Source organism: Larimichthys crocea, chromosome VII (genome assembly GCF_000972845.2).
Source record: "Larimichthys crocea isolate SSNF chromosome VII, L_crocea_2.0, whole genome shotgun sequence".
Taxonomy (NCBI): domain Eukaryota; kingdom Metazoa; phylum Chordata; class Actinopteri; family Sciaenidae; genus Larimichthys; species Larimichthys crocea.
Genome location: NC_040017.1, coordinates 17,940,788 through 17,962,950, shown reverse-complemented (window position 1 = coordinate 17,962,950; position 22,163 = coordinate 17,940,788). Strand labels below are relative to the sequence as shown.

At 40.5% G+C, this 22,163-nt stretch overlaps 3 protein-coding genes and 1 long non-coding RNA gene across 5 annotated transcripts; 2 read left to right on the top strand and 2 right to left on the bottom strand.

Annotated features, from left to right (window-relative positions):
* The first annotated feature begins 965 nt into the window (after positions 1-965).
* On the top strand, positions 966-5,279 carry sptssb (serine palmitoyltransferase, small subunit B). 2 transcript variants are annotated; one of them, XM_019279396.2, is made up of 3 exons: positions 966-1,250; positions 1,370-1,465; positions 2,739-5,279. In XM_019279396.2, the coding sequence occupies exon 3, from the start codon at positions 2,747-2,749 to the stop codon at positions 2,987-2,989; it is 243 nt and encodes an 80-aa protein (XP_019134941.1). In that variant the 5' UTR covers positions 966-1,250; positions 1,370-1,465; positions 2,739-2,746; the 3' UTR covers positions 2,990-5,279. The 2 variants fall into 2 exon arrangements, with proteins under 2 accessions (XP_019134941.1, XP_019134940.1); XM_019279395.2 differs by having other exon boundaries at positions 1,367-1,465.
* A 4,652-nt stretch (positions 5,280-9,931) lies between these two features.
* LOC113745981 (uncharacterized) lies at positions 9,932-14,764 on the bottom strand. The gene is made up of 2 exons (XR_003462539.1): positions 14,676-14,764; positions 9,932-10,260 (listed from the first exon to the last, which is right to left on the bottom strand). It is a non-coding gene; the product is annotated as an uncharacterized LOC113745981 (long non-coding RNA).
* otol1b (otolin 1b) lies at positions 11,324-17,331 on the top strand. The gene is made up of 5 exons (XM_027279936.1): positions 11,324-13,718; positions 14,190-14,605; positions 14,694-14,783; positions 16,132-16,203; positions 16,286-17,331. Exons 2-5 carry the CDS (start codon positions 14,203-14,205, stop codon positions 17,182-17,184), a joined length of 1,464 nt encoding a protein of 487 aa, XP_027135737.1. The 5' UTR covers positions 11,324-13,718; positions 14,190-14,202; the 3' UTR covers positions 17,185-17,331.
* A 1,007-nt stretch (positions 17,332-18,338) lies between these two features.
* LOC104924733 (Fc receptor-like A) lies at positions 18,339-20,764 on the bottom strand. Its single transcript, XM_010738182.3, has 6 exons — positions 20,660-20,764; positions 20,528-20,563; positions 20,054-20,341; positions 19,620-19,898; positions 19,143-19,418; positions 18,339-19,013 (listed from the first exon to the last, which is right to left on the bottom strand). The coding sequence occupies exons 1-6, from the start codon at positions 20,682-20,684 to the stop codon at positions 18,583-18,585; spliced, it is 1,335 nt and encodes a 444-aa protein (XP_010736484.3). The 5' UTR covers positions 20,685-20,764; the 3' UTR covers positions 18,339-18,582.
* Between the last annotated feature and the right edge of the window lie 1,399 nt (positions 20,765-22,163).

The window sequence follows — 22,163 nt, the reverse complement described above, 5'->3', positions numbered from 1 at the left end:
ACAGATTAAACGTTATTAGAGCAACAACACCTGAAGGATGTTTAGTGTTGGATGTTTGTTATCCGATTTGAATATTACTTTCCCAGATACTTGTGGTTGAGCCGGTCAGGACAGCTCATGTCAACAAAAAGCAGTTGAAGTACCTCAAAGAGTGTTTAATCAACGTTAAGGGGAAATTTTGTTCATGCACTGTTTGACATTTTAAACCAGTCCTTTCCCTTGTGAGGCTTTTGTCAACAACAAAAAAATCGCACTTTCCATGCGTAAACTGTGCGCCACGGCGGCACTGCCCGTGTTTACACATCAATAATGCACAGTGTTGTCAAGTGCAAGAATTGAGGAGGTCAGCAACCCTCGGGCAGATAAGAGATAAGATTTCCTAACTGTATGTCTGATTGCCCCAAAACAAAAGGCCAACTTCTCAGATTATATGATATATTTTCCAGTGCTGTGCGTTTTCTTTTCTTTGTTTACGCACGTTTAATCCGGAAACGCAGGCAGAGGAGGGGAGGAAACCTCAGTACTTATGTGAATATATACTTTTATCTCTGCGCACTGTGGGTATTTGGTGCCTTTCCAATAGGAACAGAGCCACATACTGTGCGTGTTAGCGCGTAATGCTTATGTTTCATCTTTATAATATATAATCATACATCTGCCACCGAAATACCGGAACACCTAAAAGAGCAGAGATATGACAAGTTCTGTTTTGTTCATTCATCTCCAAATTTCTTGGAGAATATTGTAGCGCATGCAATATAAATGCAGTGTTTGCTTATGGCAAAGGCACTCAGACAAGTGAATCAAAGGCTGACAGTGCATGATTTAATATTTCCATATAACAACTATTATTAAGTACAGCATCACTAGGCTGCGGTATCTGTGCATACCAGTGCACTGTCTGTGCTGTCTCGGCTTGTTTTTTCCATCCTCCTCCTCCTCCTCCTGCTGCCGTTGCTTACGTCAGAGGTGGTACTGCGGCGCAGCGTCTGGCTGCAGCATGGTGGGACGGATGCGCAGAAGGATGCGACACGGACTGGAGAAAGTTGAAAGATGCTGCACAAGGCAGTGGACTTTACGTAGCTAAAATAGAGCTGCAAACAAGACGTCACTCTTCCTCTCACCTCCCATGACAGGACTGTTTTCTTTGGGCTGCGTAAACACACACACACACACACACATATACATACATACATACACACACATGTATGCGTTCATCGGTTACTCCACCTGCATGAACTGTGTGCCAGGTGAGTCGCTAGTGTAAGCACGAGTAGTGGGTGTGGTGTCTTCTCATACACTGTATGACCCACTACATATAGGCCAGTGGCATAACACTGAGGCAGCTTTTTTCGTTTACACAAAGCAGCGGAGCAGCAGCGGGACGCGGGCTGGTGTCTGTAGCTCGTCCTGTAATTATCTCTCATTAGTAGATATCCAGGAGATCAGCACGTCGGCTGCTCAGGTGAGTCATTGGTTTCAGTTGTACACAATACAGCGCCGATATATCCCCTCTATTAATCTGTCTTATAAAAAAAAAAAAACTAAATTCCTTAGTTAATTGAGATTTTTTTGGTGATTACATGTATTGCATTCTATGTGCAGATCATTAATCATGCACCAACTTGGCAGATAGTTTAACTGTTGCTGAAGTTATTTTGCAGTTTTCAGTGCCAAACATGTTAAAGATATTTTAAAAAGATCTTTTTATGCTCCATAAATGCGCTTTGCTGTGAGTAACTTCAGCCCTGCTTTATATATAAAGGAAGTTCATTTGGTTAATGTGGTCCTGTAGCTGTATTGAAAACATCATCGTTTTCATCATCGCCCCCCTCTTTTATTTTTATCTTCTAGTAAACCAGGTGTGTGCACCTGCACTTGTAAGCGCACCTGTTTGTCCCCGCCCCCTACCTGTGCAGCACGATCTGTTAACGTCTGCGAGCTGTGTCACGTCCATGTGGGAACCCTGGCTTTCATTTTATTGGTGTTTCTCTACCCACACAAATGAATCCTATAAGACCCAGAGCTCCCATGAGGCCTGCTTGATTGCCCCGCTGTGGGTTTGGAGAGGCTAGAGGAGCTTTTTTATTCCCATTCACACATCCTAATTAATAAACACACAGTCTCAAAGACTCTACGAGTTATTTTCCATAGCGGAAGATTGTAATGTTATGTTATTATGACTTAAGAGAGCGATAGATGTACTTATCTACTGAGATACAGGCTGTATTTTAGATGGAAACTGTCTTTGAAAGTATATTTACTCAAGTACTGAATTAAGTCCTTGTACTTTACTTGAGTATTACCATTTAATACTACTTTATTCTTCATCTCTGCTGCCCAATGTATAAATAAAGTACTACAAAGATTGTAGACTTTAATCAAGTCCTGCTTACACAATAATGCATCTGCAATTCATTCATAAAATAAATACTGACAGGCATACATTTTTTACTACTGTGAGTACATGCTGTTAATACTTCAACATTTTGAATGCAGGACTTGTAGTGTAGTATTTTTTTCCTTGAAGTACTTCCTCTGTGTCCTCTGTGTGCTCATAAGTGTGTAGTTTTTCCTCTCTTAATTTGACGTAATCCCTCTCTTCCAATCCTCTGTCCTCCTCCCTCACCGCCTCCTCTGTGCCTGTGTCTGTATCCTCTCCGCATCCGTCATTCACACTATCTCTGTCTCACGACCTGAATCTCACAACACTCCACCTCCATTTCCCTTCCGTCCAGCTTGCAAGATGAGCTTCAAGAGCTTTACGGATTACCTGGCCTGGCTGTACTACCAGTACCTCCTCATCACCGGCATCTATGTCCTGGAGCCCTGGGAAAAGTCCATCTTCAACTCCATCCTCTTCTCCGCCATCGCCATGGTGATCTACACCTCATATGTCTTTGTGCCCATCCATGTGCGCCTCGCACTGGAGTTTTTCTCTGGGATCTTTGGCGGCCAGCCCGAGAGCACCATGGCACTCATGAACTAAAAGAAGGAGAGAATATGGGGGGAAGAAGCAGCGACTGGGTGGATTAGCATAAGTCCCCAAATCATTTCCTATAACTCAACTTCTCCTCAGCTCCTGAAATACCTCTTTACACAATGTTCACCCTTGTCAGTCACCTCAGCTAATCCAGACTGAAAACATGAAGATCTTAGCCTTAATATCTTCTTTACATCCTAAACCCTCTGGCCTTACCCCATGGTATTAGACTCACGACTGTACAATGCTTTCACACCCTCGCTGTGAAACGTCTTGTGAAATGTTGTTTGTCCTGTTTGTTTTATCCCACCACATGTCCTGTGTGAATGCATACCACCTCTGGGTTTTGCATGATAGGGTCATATGTGGGTTGTATATTTGCATGCTCGTCTCACAACAAATGCTCCTAGACTCTTTTTTTTTTTTGTGACAGTCTTTAAAGGGGCAGTCCAGCGATCTAGTTTGTCACTTCTGGGAAATTGGAGGACAAATTAAAAAGAGAGTGGTCATAATTAAACCAGCAGAGGATGAGATATCCAGACTTTTAATCATGCATAGTGAATTTCACATAATAGAACTCAATAGGGTCTTCTGGCAGACGCTCCCTGAATGGTTATCCTCAAAACCCTAAGCATGTTCAGCCTGCTGAAAATTTGCAGTCTTCAAACCCAAACTGAAATTGCACTGATGACTTTGACTGTGCCAGAAATCACTGTTTACTATATAGTGCACTATATTTAACCTCCCCTATATGTCTGAAATCAGATTTTATGCACTGCATAGTACCCTCAAAAGTTGCATTAAGTGTGCATGGCATGCATAAATGTAACGTCAAGAGTAAACTATGACGTTTTAAAAATATTTATAGAGTAGTAAGTAAGGTGAATGAGGAAGTGATTTCAGATACAGCCTTAGAAAAAGCTCCATTCATCGTTGCAGAAGACATTATACGACTGTGTGTGTGTCTGTGTTTATCACTGATTGTGAATCGTGAAGGGGAGTTAGTATTCATTCCAGCAATTTTGACATGCACTTAATGTTGCTGGTTTATCTATGGTTTTGTATCAGAGTCACCATTGCCTTTTTTTAATTTTTATAAAGTTGCCTTTATGTACTCTAATGCTCACTGGCAGGGAACGCTGTACAATTCAAGTCACTGTATAGCCAATCTTCAAAGAGAGAGAGAGAGTTGTTAGAAAAGAAAAGCAAAGCTATGCAATCAATATTAAAACGTCATTGATCAGGGGTCTGTCACAAAGTTCAAGAAAGTTTGTCCTAGGCCCACATTTCTCGGTTTCCTCATCAAAATGAGTAATAAAACGAGATCATGGCATTGACGTGTGCCAAGCCCTCTCTTTATCTACCGTTTTTTAATTGTTAGGTATGTCGGGAAGGTTTGCTCAGCACTGAGCATGAGCAAATATTGATACAACACACCTTTGCGCTTTAGGCTTGGCTTTGTTGATGACATATTCTGCAGTTAAGCTGTTAACTGTCTACTGGCACTGCAGGTAAATTGGCCTGAATGAAAAGTAAAAACTTGACGGGCCGATTGAAGACCTCTGTCTTTCCTCACCTGTAGTTGATCTGTAGAGAATGAAGTGGCGAGAGGATGAGTCATGAGTCGTGGTGTATCTGGTAGTTGTGATGAGCATTGCATTTAGTTGTGTGATCATCTTTGCTTATTTATGCTTTGGGTCAAGGGCTTGCTGATTACAGTCTAATCATGATCTATAAGTTAAGTATATTTATATGGAGTTATATATTTATATACACTGGTAAATGCTTGGCTGGTTACAATGTCAATTACCATACTCTTTGATTATTTATATCTGTGTTCTCTTGTGGCCATAAATAACACATAATTTGTTCTTTGCTTTGTTTTTCCACCTAATAGTGCTTTTATATTACTACTATATATTAGTTCCAAACATTCACTGTACCCAGAATGAAGAGAATGAATGGACGTTATATTTATACATAATACATGATACACATCACTGCAATATTCAGAAAATAAAGACACTTGAAGATACGTGGACAACCGTTCTCCTCCTTATTTGCTTTTTGATATGAATGTCTGTGTTCATGCAGGATATTGAGTCTGTTATGCCTTCAGTCGTGCAGAGGAGTTACTTTGAAATGGAAGAACAAGCAAAACAAAGGCTCGTACGTAAGCAACACAATTGACTGTACCACATAAAGTGAAATCGCACAATAAGAGGCAGAGCCACCAAACCAGTTCTGCCAAGACAGTGCAGGAATGAATACCCAGCAGCTTTACTTTCCCTACTGCAGACACTAGGCGACCCGTCTATGACAACAAAGCTCTGTTTACCTGAAGTCACTCTTTGCTGGACACAGTTTAAATCGATGTAATGGGTGATAAGTTTTACATTTGGTAAAATAGACTAAAATGAATGGTGTGCAAATAAAATTTGCAATGCACACACAAATTTCCTGAAATATTATCAACATGAATGGTGGATGACAGAGCAGGGAATTGTTTTGGTTATCAGTTTAACACATTACTACTAGTTGTTTATACCTTGTAACCTGTGACACCTCCTTCTTATTATTATTTTTTTTCCAGGGGCACAATAGCTGCAACATCCTGATTTCTCAACCTGCACATCCTAGTTCATCCAAAAACACTACTGTGGTGCTTTCACCTCTTTCCTTTTTTTTATTTCTCTTCTCTCTTCCTTTCTTTTCTCATCTCCCTTTGATTTTCTCTCCTTTCTTCTTTTTGCATTTTCTCACCTCTGCCCTCCTATCAGTCTCTCCTCATGAAGAAGAGAGGAACTAGGAGATTTTTCCCCCAGGAATAAGTTTTCTTCCCCTTAAATAAACCACTCTATCCTCCTCTCATCTCTATTTCTCTCCTTGCCTTTAACCCATTTTCTCTCTTCTCTTTCCTTTCCCTAAACTCCTTTCCTCTCTTCTCCTCTGCTCTCTTATCTCCTTTACCCCATTCCTTCGCCTTTCCTTCTTTCCTTTCCTTCTAATTTCTTTTAATTTCTAATTTCTAATTTCACTCTATTCACGTAAAAAAAAGCTAGACACTGTGTTTTCTGATGGTATCCTACGTTTTTAGGTCTTTGAATTATCGTCTTCTGTTTACACTTAACATGTTGATTTATATCCCATGAAGGAAGAGGCCAGAGGTTATCTCCTTAATGACATGGTATAAACAAAGCTATTTGCAGAGTCAAACGCTCTCTAAATGCTCAGATGGGTGGTGTATTGTTTCTGTTGTGTTTGCATGTAGCCTATGGTAATTTCTCCCAAATAAAACTGAAGGGGACTCCTAGCAACTGTTGGGTTTACAGACAGGGAGGTACGCGACACAGAGACACACACATACACACCCCAACACCAGCACCACAGCCGAGTTTCAGTTTACAAGGAAACCCCAGAAAGTGTTCAAATATTCATATCACTGTCAGCATTCAATAACTTCTAACTACTGACACACACACACACACACACACAGCTTAAGTTCTACAACTAACAGCCTCCCGCTGTAGGTGTCATTGTTCAACTTTGCTCTCCTGCAGGTGTGTGTGCCTTTACAATGAATGTCTCCATGGTAATGAAGGCTACAGTTAGGCCACAATCTTTGACAGACATGAACAACAATAGACACAATAACACACACACACACACGGTATTACAGCTTGTACGTGACGCTTGAATTCACATTGTGATGATATATTCACACTCACTGATTAACACATGGCCAATATTACCAAGAATAAAGACCTCTCTTAAGTAGCATTAAGAAAGTTGCCAATGTTATGTACTGCACTGTATAAGACAAAACATGTCACTGCAATGTCAAGAAAATACAACATTTAAAAAGTCAGTTGTTATTCTGTTTTTTCTTATTTGTCTAAGGGTTGTTTCCCTTTTTTGCATTTCTACTGTCACTATCTGTTGAAAATAACAGATTCAAACCGTGGGCTGCACTGGCAAGACCTGAGGCATTGTACATGGGGCACATGCTCCACCAGGTGAGCTAGTTTTTGCATCACGTGTAAAAATCAATACCCTGCTATTATAATGTATTATAGTGTCATTTAATAGGCTTGTATTGAGGGAACATTGTTTGTACTGTGTGTCTATCTGTCTGTTGTTATACATTGTTTTGGGTGGGGGCTTGTTTAAACACAGTCACACCCCTTCAAATCAAAATCAAATCAGATTTTATTTGTATAGCCCAAAGTCACAAAGTACATTTGCCTCAGAGGGCTTTACAATCTGTACAGGGAGGGACACCCTCTGTCCTTAGACCCTCGGTTCGAATGAGGAAAAACTTGGCCCTTTTAACAGAAAAAAAAACCTCAGGAAGAGCCACGGATCCCTCTCCCAGGACGGACAGACGTGCAATAGATGTCACATGTACAGAACAAATCATCACAAACATACTGTACAATTACAGATAAAATTACAATGAATGATAAAATGATTACAGTAGCAGTGGAACCTGTGAGAGATAGAGAGACACAGATGCACAGCAGCAAATCATAAACTAACTATAAACTGTAATGGAGATATGGTAACAATAATGACAGTAGTAATATGTGTAGTGGACGTCGTGCTGGCTCACAGCAGCAGCCACGATTCATGAGAACATAGAGCACAGAAACTCCGGGAAAGAAGTTTAGTTAGTAACATGCATTAATGAGACATGTATGTTTACAGGTGGTGTGAGAGAGAGATGGTGTGTGTGAGAGACAAAAAGTCCCATTCACACTAAGTATACATGTTTATGGATCCATAATAAAAGTTCCCATTACAGCAGCAGAAGCTTCTGTCCTGATGCATTTTGAATTCATATACAGAGAGAAAACAAAGAAACAAATCACCCACCAAGTGAGCACGTATAGATTAGATTAGACACAGTGGCCCAATTAGTAACATAATCATGAGTAAATATAATCACATCCACAACAAAGATCAGGTACAGGATCACAGTATCAAAGTCTGAGGAAGGTTGTTTTGTGTCAACACCAGATTTATTTCTGGCTTGATCTCTGTGCAATCAGACAAGGTTTGTTCTGTGGCATTTAGACTGATTGTGCAATTGTCACCATTCTTTGTTGATCAAAGATGGAGGAGGAATTTTCCTCACGACACAGATCCCAGCTCCACAGTATATCTGAGTTATGAATCAGTCAATATGAGTCTAGGAGTGGTTGGATTGATAAAAACCTGAGCCCAACAAGGCGTGAAACCACAGCTGAAGCCAAGCCCTGACATGGTCAAAGGACTTTCACTACAAAGAAAACATGTTGTTGTAGAAATGGGTGAAGAGCAGTGTAGTATGAAGTCGAAACTGGAATGTCGTTCTCCTAAATATACTTCATTATCACGATCTGCATGTTATAAGTTATGATTAAAATAAAACACACTATGAGCTGATACACTTTTATACATACATCAAATTATTTCAGATATCTTAATAATTACACTAAATATTTGATGATTTGTAACTTCAAGAATCTTGTGCTTAAATATAAAACACAAGTCTGCCACCAAGTGGTAGAAAATAGAGTAGAGACGTAGAGACCGCAGAGAAATAATATGTGTGTTGTACAGATTTGATAATTATTTCATTCTTTGCACAAATAAAATCATCACAAGTCCTTAATTCAGTTGAGAAAGCACTTTGGTACTAATAATTCTCATTCAGTTAAGACTTTTTGGTTCACAGTTTTAATGCTGTGCTATGTTATATTCATCAGTGTGTGCAAGCAGCTGTGAAGGAATGTTTGATACGAGAATTTTATTGCGAAACACACAAAGGAGTATGTCTGTTTCACTTGACACAGCGTCATGGAGTCTGTTAGATGAGCTACACCTCGTCATTGGGGAGGGGACTGTGCAAATAATCAGCTTGAGGCAAGATGAAGGCAAGATTGCTGTTTATTTTATATTATGTCATGTTTATGCTTGTTGATTTAGTTGGCAGTTGGTGTTCTTAGTATGGGACCTTGAGGCTACGATACCTAAAGGAGGTGTGGTAGGTTCTGTAGAGCCCCAGGAGGAGAAAAGTAGAAAGGGAACAAGAGAGCGAATAAACAATTCATTCATGACCCATATTTAACATTAACCTCTAATTCTGTGTAGGTTGTTCCTCACATTCCTCAGAGATACAACTCATAACCTCAAAGTATCAGAGGAGCTTGCTCCTGTTTCTTTCTTTTTTATGTCCAATCTTTAAACTGAACTGACAGGCCAACAGTCAATCACATGTAGATTATCTTTACTGACCAAAGACAAGAAACCACACTGTGTATTCTGGTTGCAAGAGCACTGAAGTCTGCTCAACAGTTACAATGAAGCACTCATTAGCAATAAGAAAAACAGAATAATACATAAACTAGTGCAGAAGTTAAAATATAAAGCCATGAAATAAAATATAATCTTTAGAAATGTATTTGTATAATATAACTAAATATAATATAAAATGAAATAATGTTGTGTACACTGGTTATGAACAGGTAAGAACAGGATGTGGACAGGTAGGCGACATTTAAAAGCTTGTAAACTATAATAAATAAGATACATATATGTTGTATAAACAGAGATGGAAGTTTTCAGAGTGCAATACCACCACAGCTGTATGTGTGCATTTGTTATGGTTACATTACTAATGATCAGAAACTAGTGAGTCAGCTTTGTTAACCGCTAACTTAAAGTGCAAGTGCAACAACAACAAGTAACTCCCAGCTGAATACACCTGGCTCACTAATGTTGGCTAATAGCAGCTACAGTTTGCAGCTGAGAGTTGAAGCAGTGAGATATCAGAGGGAAAAACCAGAGCATGTTTTCTTAATAAAATATGATCCAGTTTCACCAAAATCAGTGAAGCAGTTGGTGCTGTGTGACTTATTGCTGCAAAGGTGTACAGGGTGTAGAGTGGGAATAACAAAGGCACCATTCACCCATGATATCACTTTAATGATAAACACAATTAGTGTATAGGTAAAGTGTGCCAGTGCAATGTGAGTAAAGCGACAGTAATGAGCCTGAGGGCTTAAGATTTCAAAAGGCTCATGGCCTGTGCGATGAAGATGTCCCTGAGTCCGGTGGTGTGGTACCAGATGCTGCGTATCGTCTGACAGATGGCAGCAGGCAGAAACAGTTTGTGGTTGGGGTGACTGGAGTCTTTGATGATCCTGTTGGCTTTCTTCCTACACACTTTCTGGTTGAAATGTCAAAATGTTGCACCTCTTTTGGGTAGGTAATCTGCTTAGTTGCACCTGTAACTACACCCAAAAAAAAAAAAAGCTTAAACATCATTGCACTGTTCAACAACTGGAGGTAAGCAAAAACAAGATTTTAAGTTGGTGTTTGGTTGCTTGTTACAGCAATAGTTTGACACCACATCATACCATCGCCTTGGCATTAAATAAAGGCTACAAACAGCAGCTGGTAAGCCTAACTTGGTATACACAGGGAAATAACTTACTAGACTTCTGCAAATCTATCAGAACATTTCATTTGTTTACTCCACTAAAAGGATGTGGTTTTATGCCGGGGTTTTTTTTGGCCATGAGCTGTGACTTCCTCAAACCTAGTTATCACTGTGAGATGCAGGGCACCATGTGGAAACTGGCAGAACAAACAAGACTTGTTAAGCAATGAGGTACTCATAGATTTTGTTACCATTGCACAGAGCCAGACTAGCTGTTTACACCTGTTTACAGTCTTTGTGTACAGTCTAGCTGTAGGCTCATATGTGACAGACAAATACAAGAGGGGTGTTATGGAATTTTTTATCCTTAGGTTACACAAGGTCACGTGTGGGCCTTGAGGTCTTCAGCAGTATTAGTTGTTTGACTTTGGTTAAGAACAGTACATGCCTATATCAACACTGTGGTTGCCAGGGTCGAAGAGACCTATTGCTATCTTCCTAGACATAATAGATAGCTTGCCATTGATGTTTCAATCTGTCTCCAGACTAGAATATGCTGACAATAACACCTCCATCAGTAAAAATATTCTCTTTGGCTAATTCTGGGCGTATAGTATTTGTGGTGTTATCTTGGGGTTTAAAGTCTATCCACCAGCACAAGTTCGGCAGAATGTGAGACCGACTCAGGCACTTCTGATGTACTTAGAGAGTGTCTCTAATTCTCCTTGGCTAAGTGTCAATAAATATTACAGCATAAGACATCAGAGGCTCCTGAACACTTTCTTCCTTCCTGACCTCACCGTTGACCTTTGACTTCAACAATTTCTCCACAACAAGGGGTATCACTTTTTTCATCGACTTCTCTGTAGGAGTAAGTAAAACAATGTTGTTGTCTTTCTTGATGATGTTTTCTGTTTTCCTCTAAGCAAAAAGTCAACCCCAAACATTTATTCAAACACAACATAAAAAGATATCACTGATCATCATTATCTTGATAAGACACAAGATCCCCTGAAAACACGATTTATGAAATTGTGAAATTTCTATTCTTCCATATCTTTATCATCATGGATCATGGTCTTAGTAAAGTGTTGGACCACCATGATCTGCACGACCACCTTCAATGCACCTTGACATTGATTCTACGAGTCTCTGAAGCTCTAATAAAGGGATTGAACACTGTTCTTCTAAAAGGTATTCCCTGAGTTGGTGTTTTCATGGTGAGCAGAGACATTTAAATAAATGTAAATGTAAATACATGTCTGTTTCAACATAGGCAAACTAGTTTTCTCTTGTGAAAAAGCCCATCATGTCTACACAACCAACTTTTGAGTGCACTGGAAACCAATCCCTAACATCAGAGAGGCTTGTCAGAGAAAGTGTGTACTTTTTTTGTACTCTGTCTGACTACATGAGATGTGTCTTCACTGCCAGCAAATTCATTGCCAAAGTCATTAGCTGCTAATTCTGCGGGATCTAGATTTTCTCTGATAGGATCCCACAGTAAAGAACAAAAAAACGTCTATGGCCTTATTAGTACTGGTGAGCACGGGAGGGGAATAATCATACAGTCACTTATTGCTGTGTTGGTTACTAAACAAGTCCCTATCTTATTGTCTCACTCTCACCCTCTCTAATTCACTCTATACACATTCACTACAGCTTCAAGATCTCCTTTACATGAATAGGGTTAATGTAAGGCAATACACCTCCATCCATCCAAGTCATCTTTGGTCCTCTCTCTGCTCGGCTGCACCCGTTGAGTAAGTTAACTCTTCTTTATCCCTCGCTCTATAGTGTGTGTGGATGGAGGCTGAGGGCAGGGCTGATGCCAGTGTTAAATGAACGGACAGGTGAGCGGCGCCTGAGTCCTCTGTGACCAGCTGGGCACTGTAAGCTGACCGCTGCTGTTGTGTGTGGTCTGAATGGAGCTGAGAGACGATGGGGTTGAGGTCGGGCATGGAGAACCCCAGAGGAACCCGTTTCTCTCTCAGGGCTCAGGTGAATATCTTACACTCCATCTGTTTGTCTTTTATGGAGGGGCAAGTCAGGGACACTTCACCTGAGCTGCTGGGAAGAAGAGCGTGTAAATGGAGGTGAGGCGATAAAGAAAAGTGTACGTTAGAAGATAAAAACGGTTTAAATAAACACAATCTTCTCCTATTTAGGAGCTTTCTCCTCACCCCTCGATACCACCATAACCCCTCTCTGTTTCCCAAATTTCATTTCCCTTCTTCCTGCTCACTCATAGCTGGTCATAGATCCCTCTGAGGACGCGAGGTCTTTGACAACTGAGGCATGTCCACTGCTCAAGCATTCATTGTCACTGGCAAGTTGAGGGTTTCGACTAGACAGCTACCAGAAAATCACTTTTCTACAAAAAACCTGATGCTATCTTGTTACACTAAAGAATGAATCATTGTCCAGCCACACAGTATGAATCATAGTTAGCAAATGTAGCTGCCAGCAGTCTCGGGGGCTCATGTGCAGAAAGTCGGTCACAGTGATCGGGCAGGCATTGCAACTGCACTGATTGGAGGGAGATTAACTGTTTCCTTTGACAAACAGCTCAGGTTTAGCAACTGTTGAGTGAGGAGATTATCAGTGCTTTTTGGCTAAAGCTTTCTTCTGGACGTCTACCAAGTTCTGCTAAATTATAAATACTGATCTCCCTACGCTGCGTGCCAGTTTTCATATCTAGTATTAAGTCAGTTTAAATTAAGTGTTGTAGATACTGTCATCTCAGTTTACTCTCAGAGCATCAGCTTGCAAGATTCTGAGTATACACGTAAGAGACCAATAAAAATGGTTTGCACCTTTCTGCTTCCAACTACATGCAGAACACTGTCCAAACCTCTGCTTGAAAAAAGGCTGTTGTAGTGATCTGGCCTCTGTCACAGAAACTTCTTTTCTTGGCTTTGTCCGTCGTAAGAGCCTGGGTAGTAGTTTGGATGTTGGAGGAATGCCTCCCATATCGGGTGACCCATTGCCCCACGGCCTTTGCTCCTCGCCTAGCTCGGAGTGAGGGAGTGCTCCTAGTGGGTGCTGTATCCCGTGTCACAAAAGCACCTTTCTACACAACAGGGGTACAGAGAATGGTCCACAGCCTAGTGGTTCTCCTTGGGTCGGCTCCAGCCCGCTGTAGTTGGATTTCAGACCTCCCCCTGTGCTTCTAGCAAACACCCTCATTGGTGGGGATGTTCTTTCGCCCAAGCCTGGCAGAGATATCAGAGAGACCTGGAGCTCCTGGTGCTGCCTCCAAGCAACTGCTAGAGAGGATAAATGACCGTACCACTTATGCATTACTGGGTGAGTCTTATCAATTTCATTCAATTATACATTTGGCATAGACAATTGAATGTCAACAAGATGGATAACCTGTTTACATTATTAGTTTATGTTTAAAGAATGGCATATCTAAGACGAGGAGCATGCAGGACATCAAAAATGTGCTGTTATTACCCAAGAAGATAGGTTTTCATTGCAGTTAAACTCTGGAGCAATTTAATTTACTGTTTTTACAACTGTAAAATCAGCTTTGAGTGGTCAAACTGCAGACTTATCGTGTCATATATGACTGAGAAAGGTGGCTTTAACCTGAAATTGGTATTGTAGGAGATAGAGAAACAGAGAAACCAATAATCAAAATGACAGCAGGCGAGCATGAACTGCAGATAAACATGAGCTATTTTTGGAAGTTTGTCTTTAAACCTAAAAGCAGACAGAAAAGGAAATTAGTACAGAAAAAGAAGTGTCATGTATAAATTCATCTGTTCTCAGATCCCAGTCAACCATGAGGATTATCTCCTGTCAGTCGACCCTTGTGGTTATAGTTGTGGTTACACTCACTGTGGTGTGCTGCGTTGAAGCTAAGACTACACCGAAGCCCAAATACCAGTACACCAAGAAGCCCGTCTCTCAGATCACCGTGCACAGCCCTGTAACCACTGGCATGCCCAAGACTCACAAGGTAGTGCCGAGCACAAAACCTGTGGAGCCCCGTCCACTACCCACCACAGACAAGACCACCCATCCAAGTCACGTCTTTCCAAAGTACTACACAGACATCACTGAGGCTCCTGGTGTTGGCCCTGAGAACTATACCCTAGATTACAACGAATGCTACTTCAACTTCTGTGAGTGCTGCCCACCTGAGAGAGGCCCCAGGGGGCCAAAGGGAGACAGAGGCCTGGCAGGTATTGGACTCAGCAATAAAGAAAATGCTTTTGATTTAATTGTTTGCTTTCAGTATTTTTAAAAATTTACCTGTTGCTGCTCATGTAGGACCACCAGGGGACAGAGGCCTTACAGGAGCAGCTGGTTTACCAGGATCACCAGGAGTGAGTGGTCCTTCTGGATTAAAAGGAGACAAAGGTAAGGAAAATATGGTTAATTTAGAATTGCTTATTACAAAATATTTTGTTATTGTATATTACAAGAATGCAGAATAGAGCCATGACAAGGATATATCATGAGATGTTAAGAAGAACAGTTAAAGTCTGTATAAAGTAAAAATTAATGTGTTCTGTTTGTCGGACCAAAGGAGAAAGTGTTATTAACCATCCAGACAAATTTAAATGATTAAAAATATCGACAAGTTTATAAAATTAGGTGTCAAAATCAGGTAAAAAATGATTGACTGTGGGGTGTACCTCAGTAAAACAACACACTGTGTGGAAATGTTTTAAGAAAAAAAAAAACCCCAAAAACTCCTCCACATAAATACTTCAGATCTTTTTCAAAATAAATCCACTTCTTCATCATCTCTTTGTATTTGAGAAGTTTAAATAAAGCTAAGAAACATAAAGTTCATTCATGGAAAATGCATTTGCAGTACTCTAAAGGCAGAGTTAACTAGCAACTGGGTGTAAACAAGAATAATAAAATAGATGCTAACATGCTGAACAGCTTTTATACTGTTGTGGGTTAGGGAGGTGGGGGGATTAGCCTCAGGGTGGCCTCAGTGCATCATCGAGCCACCTTTTAGCACCGCCCAAAAAATCCTAGACTGGGGTGTCGATTAGCACACTTGGTAGAGCATCCGCCCTATGTACAAAGTCTGAGCAGCGGCCCAGGGTTTGGGTCCGGCCTGCTGCATGTCGTTCCCTGTCTCTCTCTTTCCCCGTGTTCCTGTCATTCTTCAGCTGTCTCTATCAAAAATAAGCTGGACGGAAACTATATATATATATATATATATAATAGATGTTTTTCAGTAACCATTTACCAACATACCAACATATTTTATGTATTTTGAAAGAAATCTCAGAATTACCTTTACACGGTCTTTAAGTATGTACAATACGTCTGTGTGTGAACTCAAAGTGGCTCAAAGGCACAGCTGATCTCTTTTCCAGTCCCAATGTGTATGTATATAAGCACTGCACGTAAGGATAATAACTCAGCAGCCTATTATTTACAATGATGATTTATCAGATTATGATCGTTTCTGTGGCTTTTAATGTGATTGAGTCACAACTGAACTGAACAGTTCTCTCAGTCACCAGTGAGGGGTGCTCCACAGCTAAAAACTACTGATTTGGTCAATTGCATTAGGGATTTACTACATGCACTGAGCACTTCTAGTAATTTGCTCTGTATTTTCATATATTGATAATATATTGTTCTTCTTCCCCTAGTAGCACTAGATAAAAATAAATATTCATATTGCTTGTTGAATGTTGTTGAATATCAGCTTTATTATATTATTACTCAATTTTTTTAGGGGACAAAGGTGACAGAGGAGGCAGTGGGACATCCGGGTCACCTGGGGGCCCAGGAAAGCCAGGACAAAAAGGTACAAACTTGTTCAGGTGATTGTTGAATTCTTTTATATCATTGCCAGACTTCATTGTGACACTGTTTGCCTTACCTTACAGGTGATTTGGGCTCAAAAGGTGAGAAAGGTGATATAGGGTTGCAAGGTGTCAAAGGTGGCATTGGGGAAAAAGGGGAACCTGGCTTGAACGGGACTGCTGGTGAGAAAGGAGAACCGGGGAAAGAGGGGCCAGCTGGACCTCCAGGAATGGCTATTGCATTAGGTCCTAAGGGAGACAAGGGGGATAAAGGGGAGTGTGGCCTGTTTGGGGAGAGAGGGATGAAAGGTGAGCCAGGGGATCCTGGACCTCCTGGCATCCCAGGAGTGATGGGCATTCCAGGAATAAATGGAAAGCATGGTTCCTCAGGTCCTGGAGGTATCCGAGGGGATCAAGGACCTCCTGGACCACAAGGGGAACCAGGGGTTAGAGGAGTACAAGGGCCACAAGGCATAAGAGGGATGCCTGGGCCAAAAGGGGACAGAGGTAACCCTGGCAAGAGAGGTGATCGGGGCTTCCGTGGATTCAAAGGAGCTAAAGGATCCGGGGTTCCTCAGACACGCTCAGCCTTCAGTGTGGGCATCTCTCCAAGAAAATCCTTCCCTCCCTCCGGCTTCCCAATCCGCTTCGACAAAGTATTCTACAACGAAGAGAACCACTTCAATGTCACTTCCAACAGCTTCACATGTGTCCATCCTGGGGTTTACGTCTTCTCCTTCCACATCACCGTACGAAATCAGCCCCTGCGAGCCACGCTGGTGGTGAATGGGTCACGGCGGGTAAGGACTCGGGACTCTCTGTACGGTCAAGACATCGACCAGGCGTCCACTCTGGTGGTGCTGCGGCTGGCGGCGGGTGATCAGGTGTGGATGGAGACGTTCAGAGACTGGAATGGGGCGTATGCCAGCAGTGAGGATGACAGCATCTTCTCCGGATTTCTGCTTTACTCAGACAATGTCTGATACCCTACTAAAAATATCTTCTTCTATTGGACTGTTCCATCATGACTATATTCTTGGAAAGGCCAAATCCTGGTGGTGCTACATTATACTCATCACTTATGAACTGCTCAAAAAGCTGTACTGCACGCTATTCTAAAAATTAAGGACTGGCAGTATCAAGATCATGTTAATTGTATTATGAGCGTACCAGAATCTTTTTATTTTATCTTTTTAATAAAAAGTGAAGAAAAACTCACACACCTTCTTGTTTACTGCTGGTATATTGAAACAATGTTTTAATAATGATAACCTTCATCAGGAATATGAACACACATCATAACAGTTCTTTATATACACATAGATGCAGGGTAAATTATTCAATCTACAAGAAATAGTTTGGTAACGAAAGAGATAGAGGGCATTTTTAAAAAAGCATGTTCTGATAAGATATTAGAAAAATATTAGACAAAGACAAAATAACAAATAGAAAAACATTAGTGCTACATATGACTGAAAATTGTATAATTTACCCAGCATAAAATATACATATATGAGACTGTTGTGATGCTTGTCCATGTACTTGAAGACTGAAATATGAGACTGTTGTGATGCTTGTCCATGTACTTGAAGACTGAAATGTTGATATTATACGCACCAGCAGGAAGCAAGATGTGTGCAGGAGTATTTTATTATTATTATTGTTATTAAAGTTGTGCTTCTCACCAATGCACCAATCACACATTCAGGTGTGCAGAGATTATTTAATTTTTTTGAGGACACCCTCTCTAAGCCCTGAAGTATTTATTGACGTTTCGCCCTCAGTTAAACGCCATGACCTCATGTCACCCTCACCTCACTTGTCTGACACATTAAGGCACCACCTCACTCTTTGTTCCCCATGTCTTCTTTCTTCATCTTTGTCACACTCTGACCTTTACTTCCAGTTCATCTACACTATCCCTGATGGCCATGTCTATCTATATCTAATTGCAAAAAATTGAGACATAGAAATATATGATGCTATGTGTTAAGTATACAGAATATCACTGTGACCTATAACTTACTGTAAATCCACTCTCTATGCTATTATATCACCACTTCTATTATGTAAGCAGTACTGCTTACAATAGGGTTGTAAAAAGAGATTGTGTTCATTAAAAAATAAAATCCAGTAGTACGTATCATACATGGAATACTTTATTTGCTTTAACCAAATGGCATTAGTTATTATCACCAACACTACTGATCCAGTTAGTTTTGTAAAGATAAGAACATGAAGTTCATACTTGGTAATCTATAACATGAATATTAGACAATCATATAAAATGTGTATGCTGTAACTACGATTGATAGTTAAAGATGTGGCAGTTGTATGTTATAACTCTGGTTTAGTATCATTTGTCTCTGTAACATATTATGCTAAATTGAAGTAGAGTTCAAAGACATGTTATCAAAGTCCCCAGGCCAGTCACCAGATCCTCCAGACATATCACCAGATCCTCCAGACATATCACCAGATCCTCCAGACATATCACCAGATCCTCCAGACATATCACCAGATTCCTCAGATTCGTGGACAGTTGCTGGGATTGAAGGTTTCAGTGTAGGATCTGATAATTGGATGCTCACCTCAGTAGACTGAATAGAAGCAGGAGTTTCAGTGGTTTGGGGAGGAGAAGGCCAGGTTATTGTTGGCTCAGCTGCAGGAGGCAGAGATGGGATAGATGGAGCTAAAGGTCTCAGGGTTGTGGGATGAATTGGAGGTTTTGTTGTTTGTGGTCCAATTGGGTCTGTGGAACGAGGAGATGTACCTCTGGCCACCAAAATTTGAGGGGTTCTCGTCTGTGGTTCTATTGGGTCAGAGACAAGGTGACCTCAAACGTTTTGAAAGTGCTGTGCATTTCACAATTTTTATAACTTAGGAAGAATCTAAAGTTTTAGCTGAACACTCACAGCAGATTACATTTACATCTAGATACCTGTCACTTGTCCAAAGCTTTTAGGCTCACTCCACCTGAGGAGGCCCAACAAAGGCACCTTGACCTTGCAGCTGTACCGGCCTGGACTCTGTTTGACCACATCACTGTTGTCAGATTTTGCTGTTCCTAGTCGATTGCCATTCTTATAGAAATAGTAGCTTCTTGGAGGGGCAGGAGCAGGGGCGTTGTATTGGACGTGGCAGACAAGCTTCATCTTGTTTTCTGGGATCAGTTCACCGGTGGTAACAATCTCCAAAACTGGCTGTGACAGGACCTCTGAGATAGAACAGCAGGGGAGAAAACTAAATTAATAAATAAACTAATATAATAAATAATTAAATAAATAAATAAATAAATAATACATTTTCATTAGTGTGTAATCATCTGAAATTAACTCAATTAAGTGCATTTCGCAAATTAACTATTCTTTTGAAATGTGATGACCCAAACTCAGCATATGCAATACAGTAAACTCACCTAAGACCTGCACTGGAGTGTTGGATGAAATTACAGATAGTGTGCGTCTCTGCACGTTCCAGGAAGCCCTACAAGAATACATTCCTTCGTCCTTGGGAGTCAAGTTGGTGAGGAAGAAATTTGGGTCCGTCTTGTCTCCGTCTCGTCTCATAACTTCAATGCCATCTTTGTACAGAATAACCTGACGAAGTTCAGGTGTAGCACGGACGAGACACGTGACCTTCAACGTGTCTCCAACAAGGACGGGATGAGATGGGGCTTTCAGGATAGCCCACCCTCCTGAATAAAGATTGCGGAGAAGAAAGTTACCTCAAAATAAGATCTCAAATTGATATTCACACTAATAAAACAACACATAAGAAATGCTTGAAAGAGGGTTCTGTATAGTAGAAACAGAAATTAAAGGACATTTCTATTTCTAAACAAGATCTTACCATCCACATTGATGTCTACAGGCAGACTTAGGAGGGTGTATGTGTTTCCCACTGCTGTGTCTCTGACTCCTTTGCAGTAAAATTTCCCAGAATCTTTAATGTGGGCTTTCCACAGAACGAGGTGCTCCCCACGCTGTGGAAGCTGCTCAGATTCCTTGAACCACAAGTAACTCCAGGTGGACCTGTGGTCATCAGGAATGCTGCATCTCAGCCGGATACTCTCACCAGAGAAGATCCTTGAATTCCCAGTCACCATCTCTGCGACAGCTCTGAATGAGGTGACATAGCCTGTGGGGAGAAACACATAGGGAGGAATATCTAAATCATCTGTATACTTTCACTGTTTAAATCATGAATAATAACAGCCAGCTTCTTAAAACTGTTTAGCAGATATACAAGTGAACATACTTACACAGTATGCTTACAAAAGATTATGTTACGTGAACTTGTTCAATAATAATATTTGGTACATACCTTGAGGTACTACAAACTGTGGTAGCGTAAAAAGAACTGAAAAAGGGAAAAATAAGCAGAGCACAAAACAAATGAAACAACAATATTTCAAACACCATGTTAGATTTGTGAAATATTGTGAAGAAAACTCACCAAGGAGAGAGATGACTGTGTCCATGTTGGTCGCCTTGTTTGTTTGAAACAGAGACTGAGGGAGTTTCTTATATTTCTGAGCAGGAGGGGAAGCGAAACTGAAGTTTTTAAGTATTGAAGACATCGCACAGCACATCCTTTTTCATCGAAAATAGCACATATATGATGCAATTTTCATTTTGAACTGTAAGCATACTTTTTTTGAGAAACATTGGGTGAATTAAGAATAAAGGACCATCATCAGTTATATAAAAGTGAATGCAAATGATGACACATTATTTTATTTTGTTATAGTGAAACTGATGTAGCAGCATACACACACACACGCACGCGCACACACACACACACACACACACACACACACACACACACACACACACACACACACATTTTCCATTGTTTTTAAATGACACCCTTTTCAGTTATTTTTTCGTTTCTACTGAATTCCCTTGACCCCTCCTATATCTCAATCCTGGAAACTTAACAACCAGCGAAAAACAAAGGGAAGTGAAAGTAACACACACAACTTTTTTTTTCTTCTTGGAAAAATCCCTATGACCATTCAGAAATTACAATATGCAGAAAAAAGACTAAACGATGATGATCATCTGGAAGTTCTGCAAATTTGGTATTTTGTGTTGAATCAGTTTATTAACATTAATACTTAAAGGATAGGTTCACAAGTACATCTTAGACAAGTTAAGTTGGTATCTTCCAGAGTAACAGTCCTGTTATTAAAAGAAAATCTCCTTCCACGGACAGTGTTTGTTCATGACATTCACACTAAAATCACTTTAGAAGACTGTTGAAGCCTCATATTAACTTTAAACCTGTGGATTTTTATCCTCCATCAGTTAAATGGGGCATGTGCGCATTGCTTTAAGACAAACTATCCTTTAAACACAACTGTGAACATGGTTCAAAACAAGCTGACACAGTGTGGACACCCTGCTTTAGTGTGACTCATGATGACTATCTCTATACGACCGTCGAAGTTACATTAGACTCATTTTCTCCACATATGTACGGTATTAGCACAATGCACAAATCATCTTTATAGCCTAAAATGATTTTGTTTAATTTATATTCCCCGTCTGTTGTCATGTTATGGGGGCGTCTGTGGACCACAGACCGGAGTCAGAACCCAGGAAGGACTCAGCCCACTTTAACAGTTGAGCCACCAGGGTGCCCCTACTCATTTATAATTTTTCTATCCACCTTGTGTATTGTAAGCTGCTGCAACAAGTAAATTTCCCCTGTGTATCTCAATAAAGTCTATCTCATCTTATAACAGGAAAAAAAAAACAGATCATGTACATAGAATAAATTTTCCTAATTTCTTTCCCAACTCTTTGTCTGGTGCTGCTGTAACATTTGAATTCCCCTCAAGGGATTTAATTCATTTATTTTGGACTACACAGCAAATCTGAAATTACGTAATAAACCTGTACCTGTAGTAGCCTATTGGCTGTTTTATGAGCATTTAGTGGGAAAACGTTTCATG

Coding starts and splice junctions, on each gene's coding strand:
- sptssb (XM_019279396.2), top strand. CDS start 2,747: ATGAGCTTCAAGAGCTTTACGGATTACCTGGCCTGGCTGTACTACCAG.
- otol1b (XM_027279936.1), top strand. CDS start 14,203: ATGAGGATTATCTCCTGTCAGTCGACCCTTGTGGTTATAGTTGTGGTT. Junction 14,606..14,693: donor GGGAGACAGAGGCCTGGCAG/GTATTGGACTCA, acceptor CTGCTCATGTAG/GACCACCAGGGGACAGAGGC. Junction 14,784..16,131: donor TGGATTAAAAGGAGACAAAG/GTAAGGAAAATA, acceptor CAATTTTTTTAG/GGGACAAAGGTGACAGAGGA.
- LOC104924733 (XM_010738182.3), bottom strand. CDS start 20,684: ATGGACACAGTCATCTCTCTCCTTG. Junction 19,899..20,053: donor TGTAGACATCAATGTGGATG/GTAAGATCTTGT, acceptor ATCTTTATTCAG/GAGGGTGGGCTATCCTGAAA. Junction 19,014..19,142: donor AAGCTTTGGACAAGTGACAG/GTATCTAGATGT, acceptor CTGACCCAATAG/AACCACAGACGAGAACCCCT.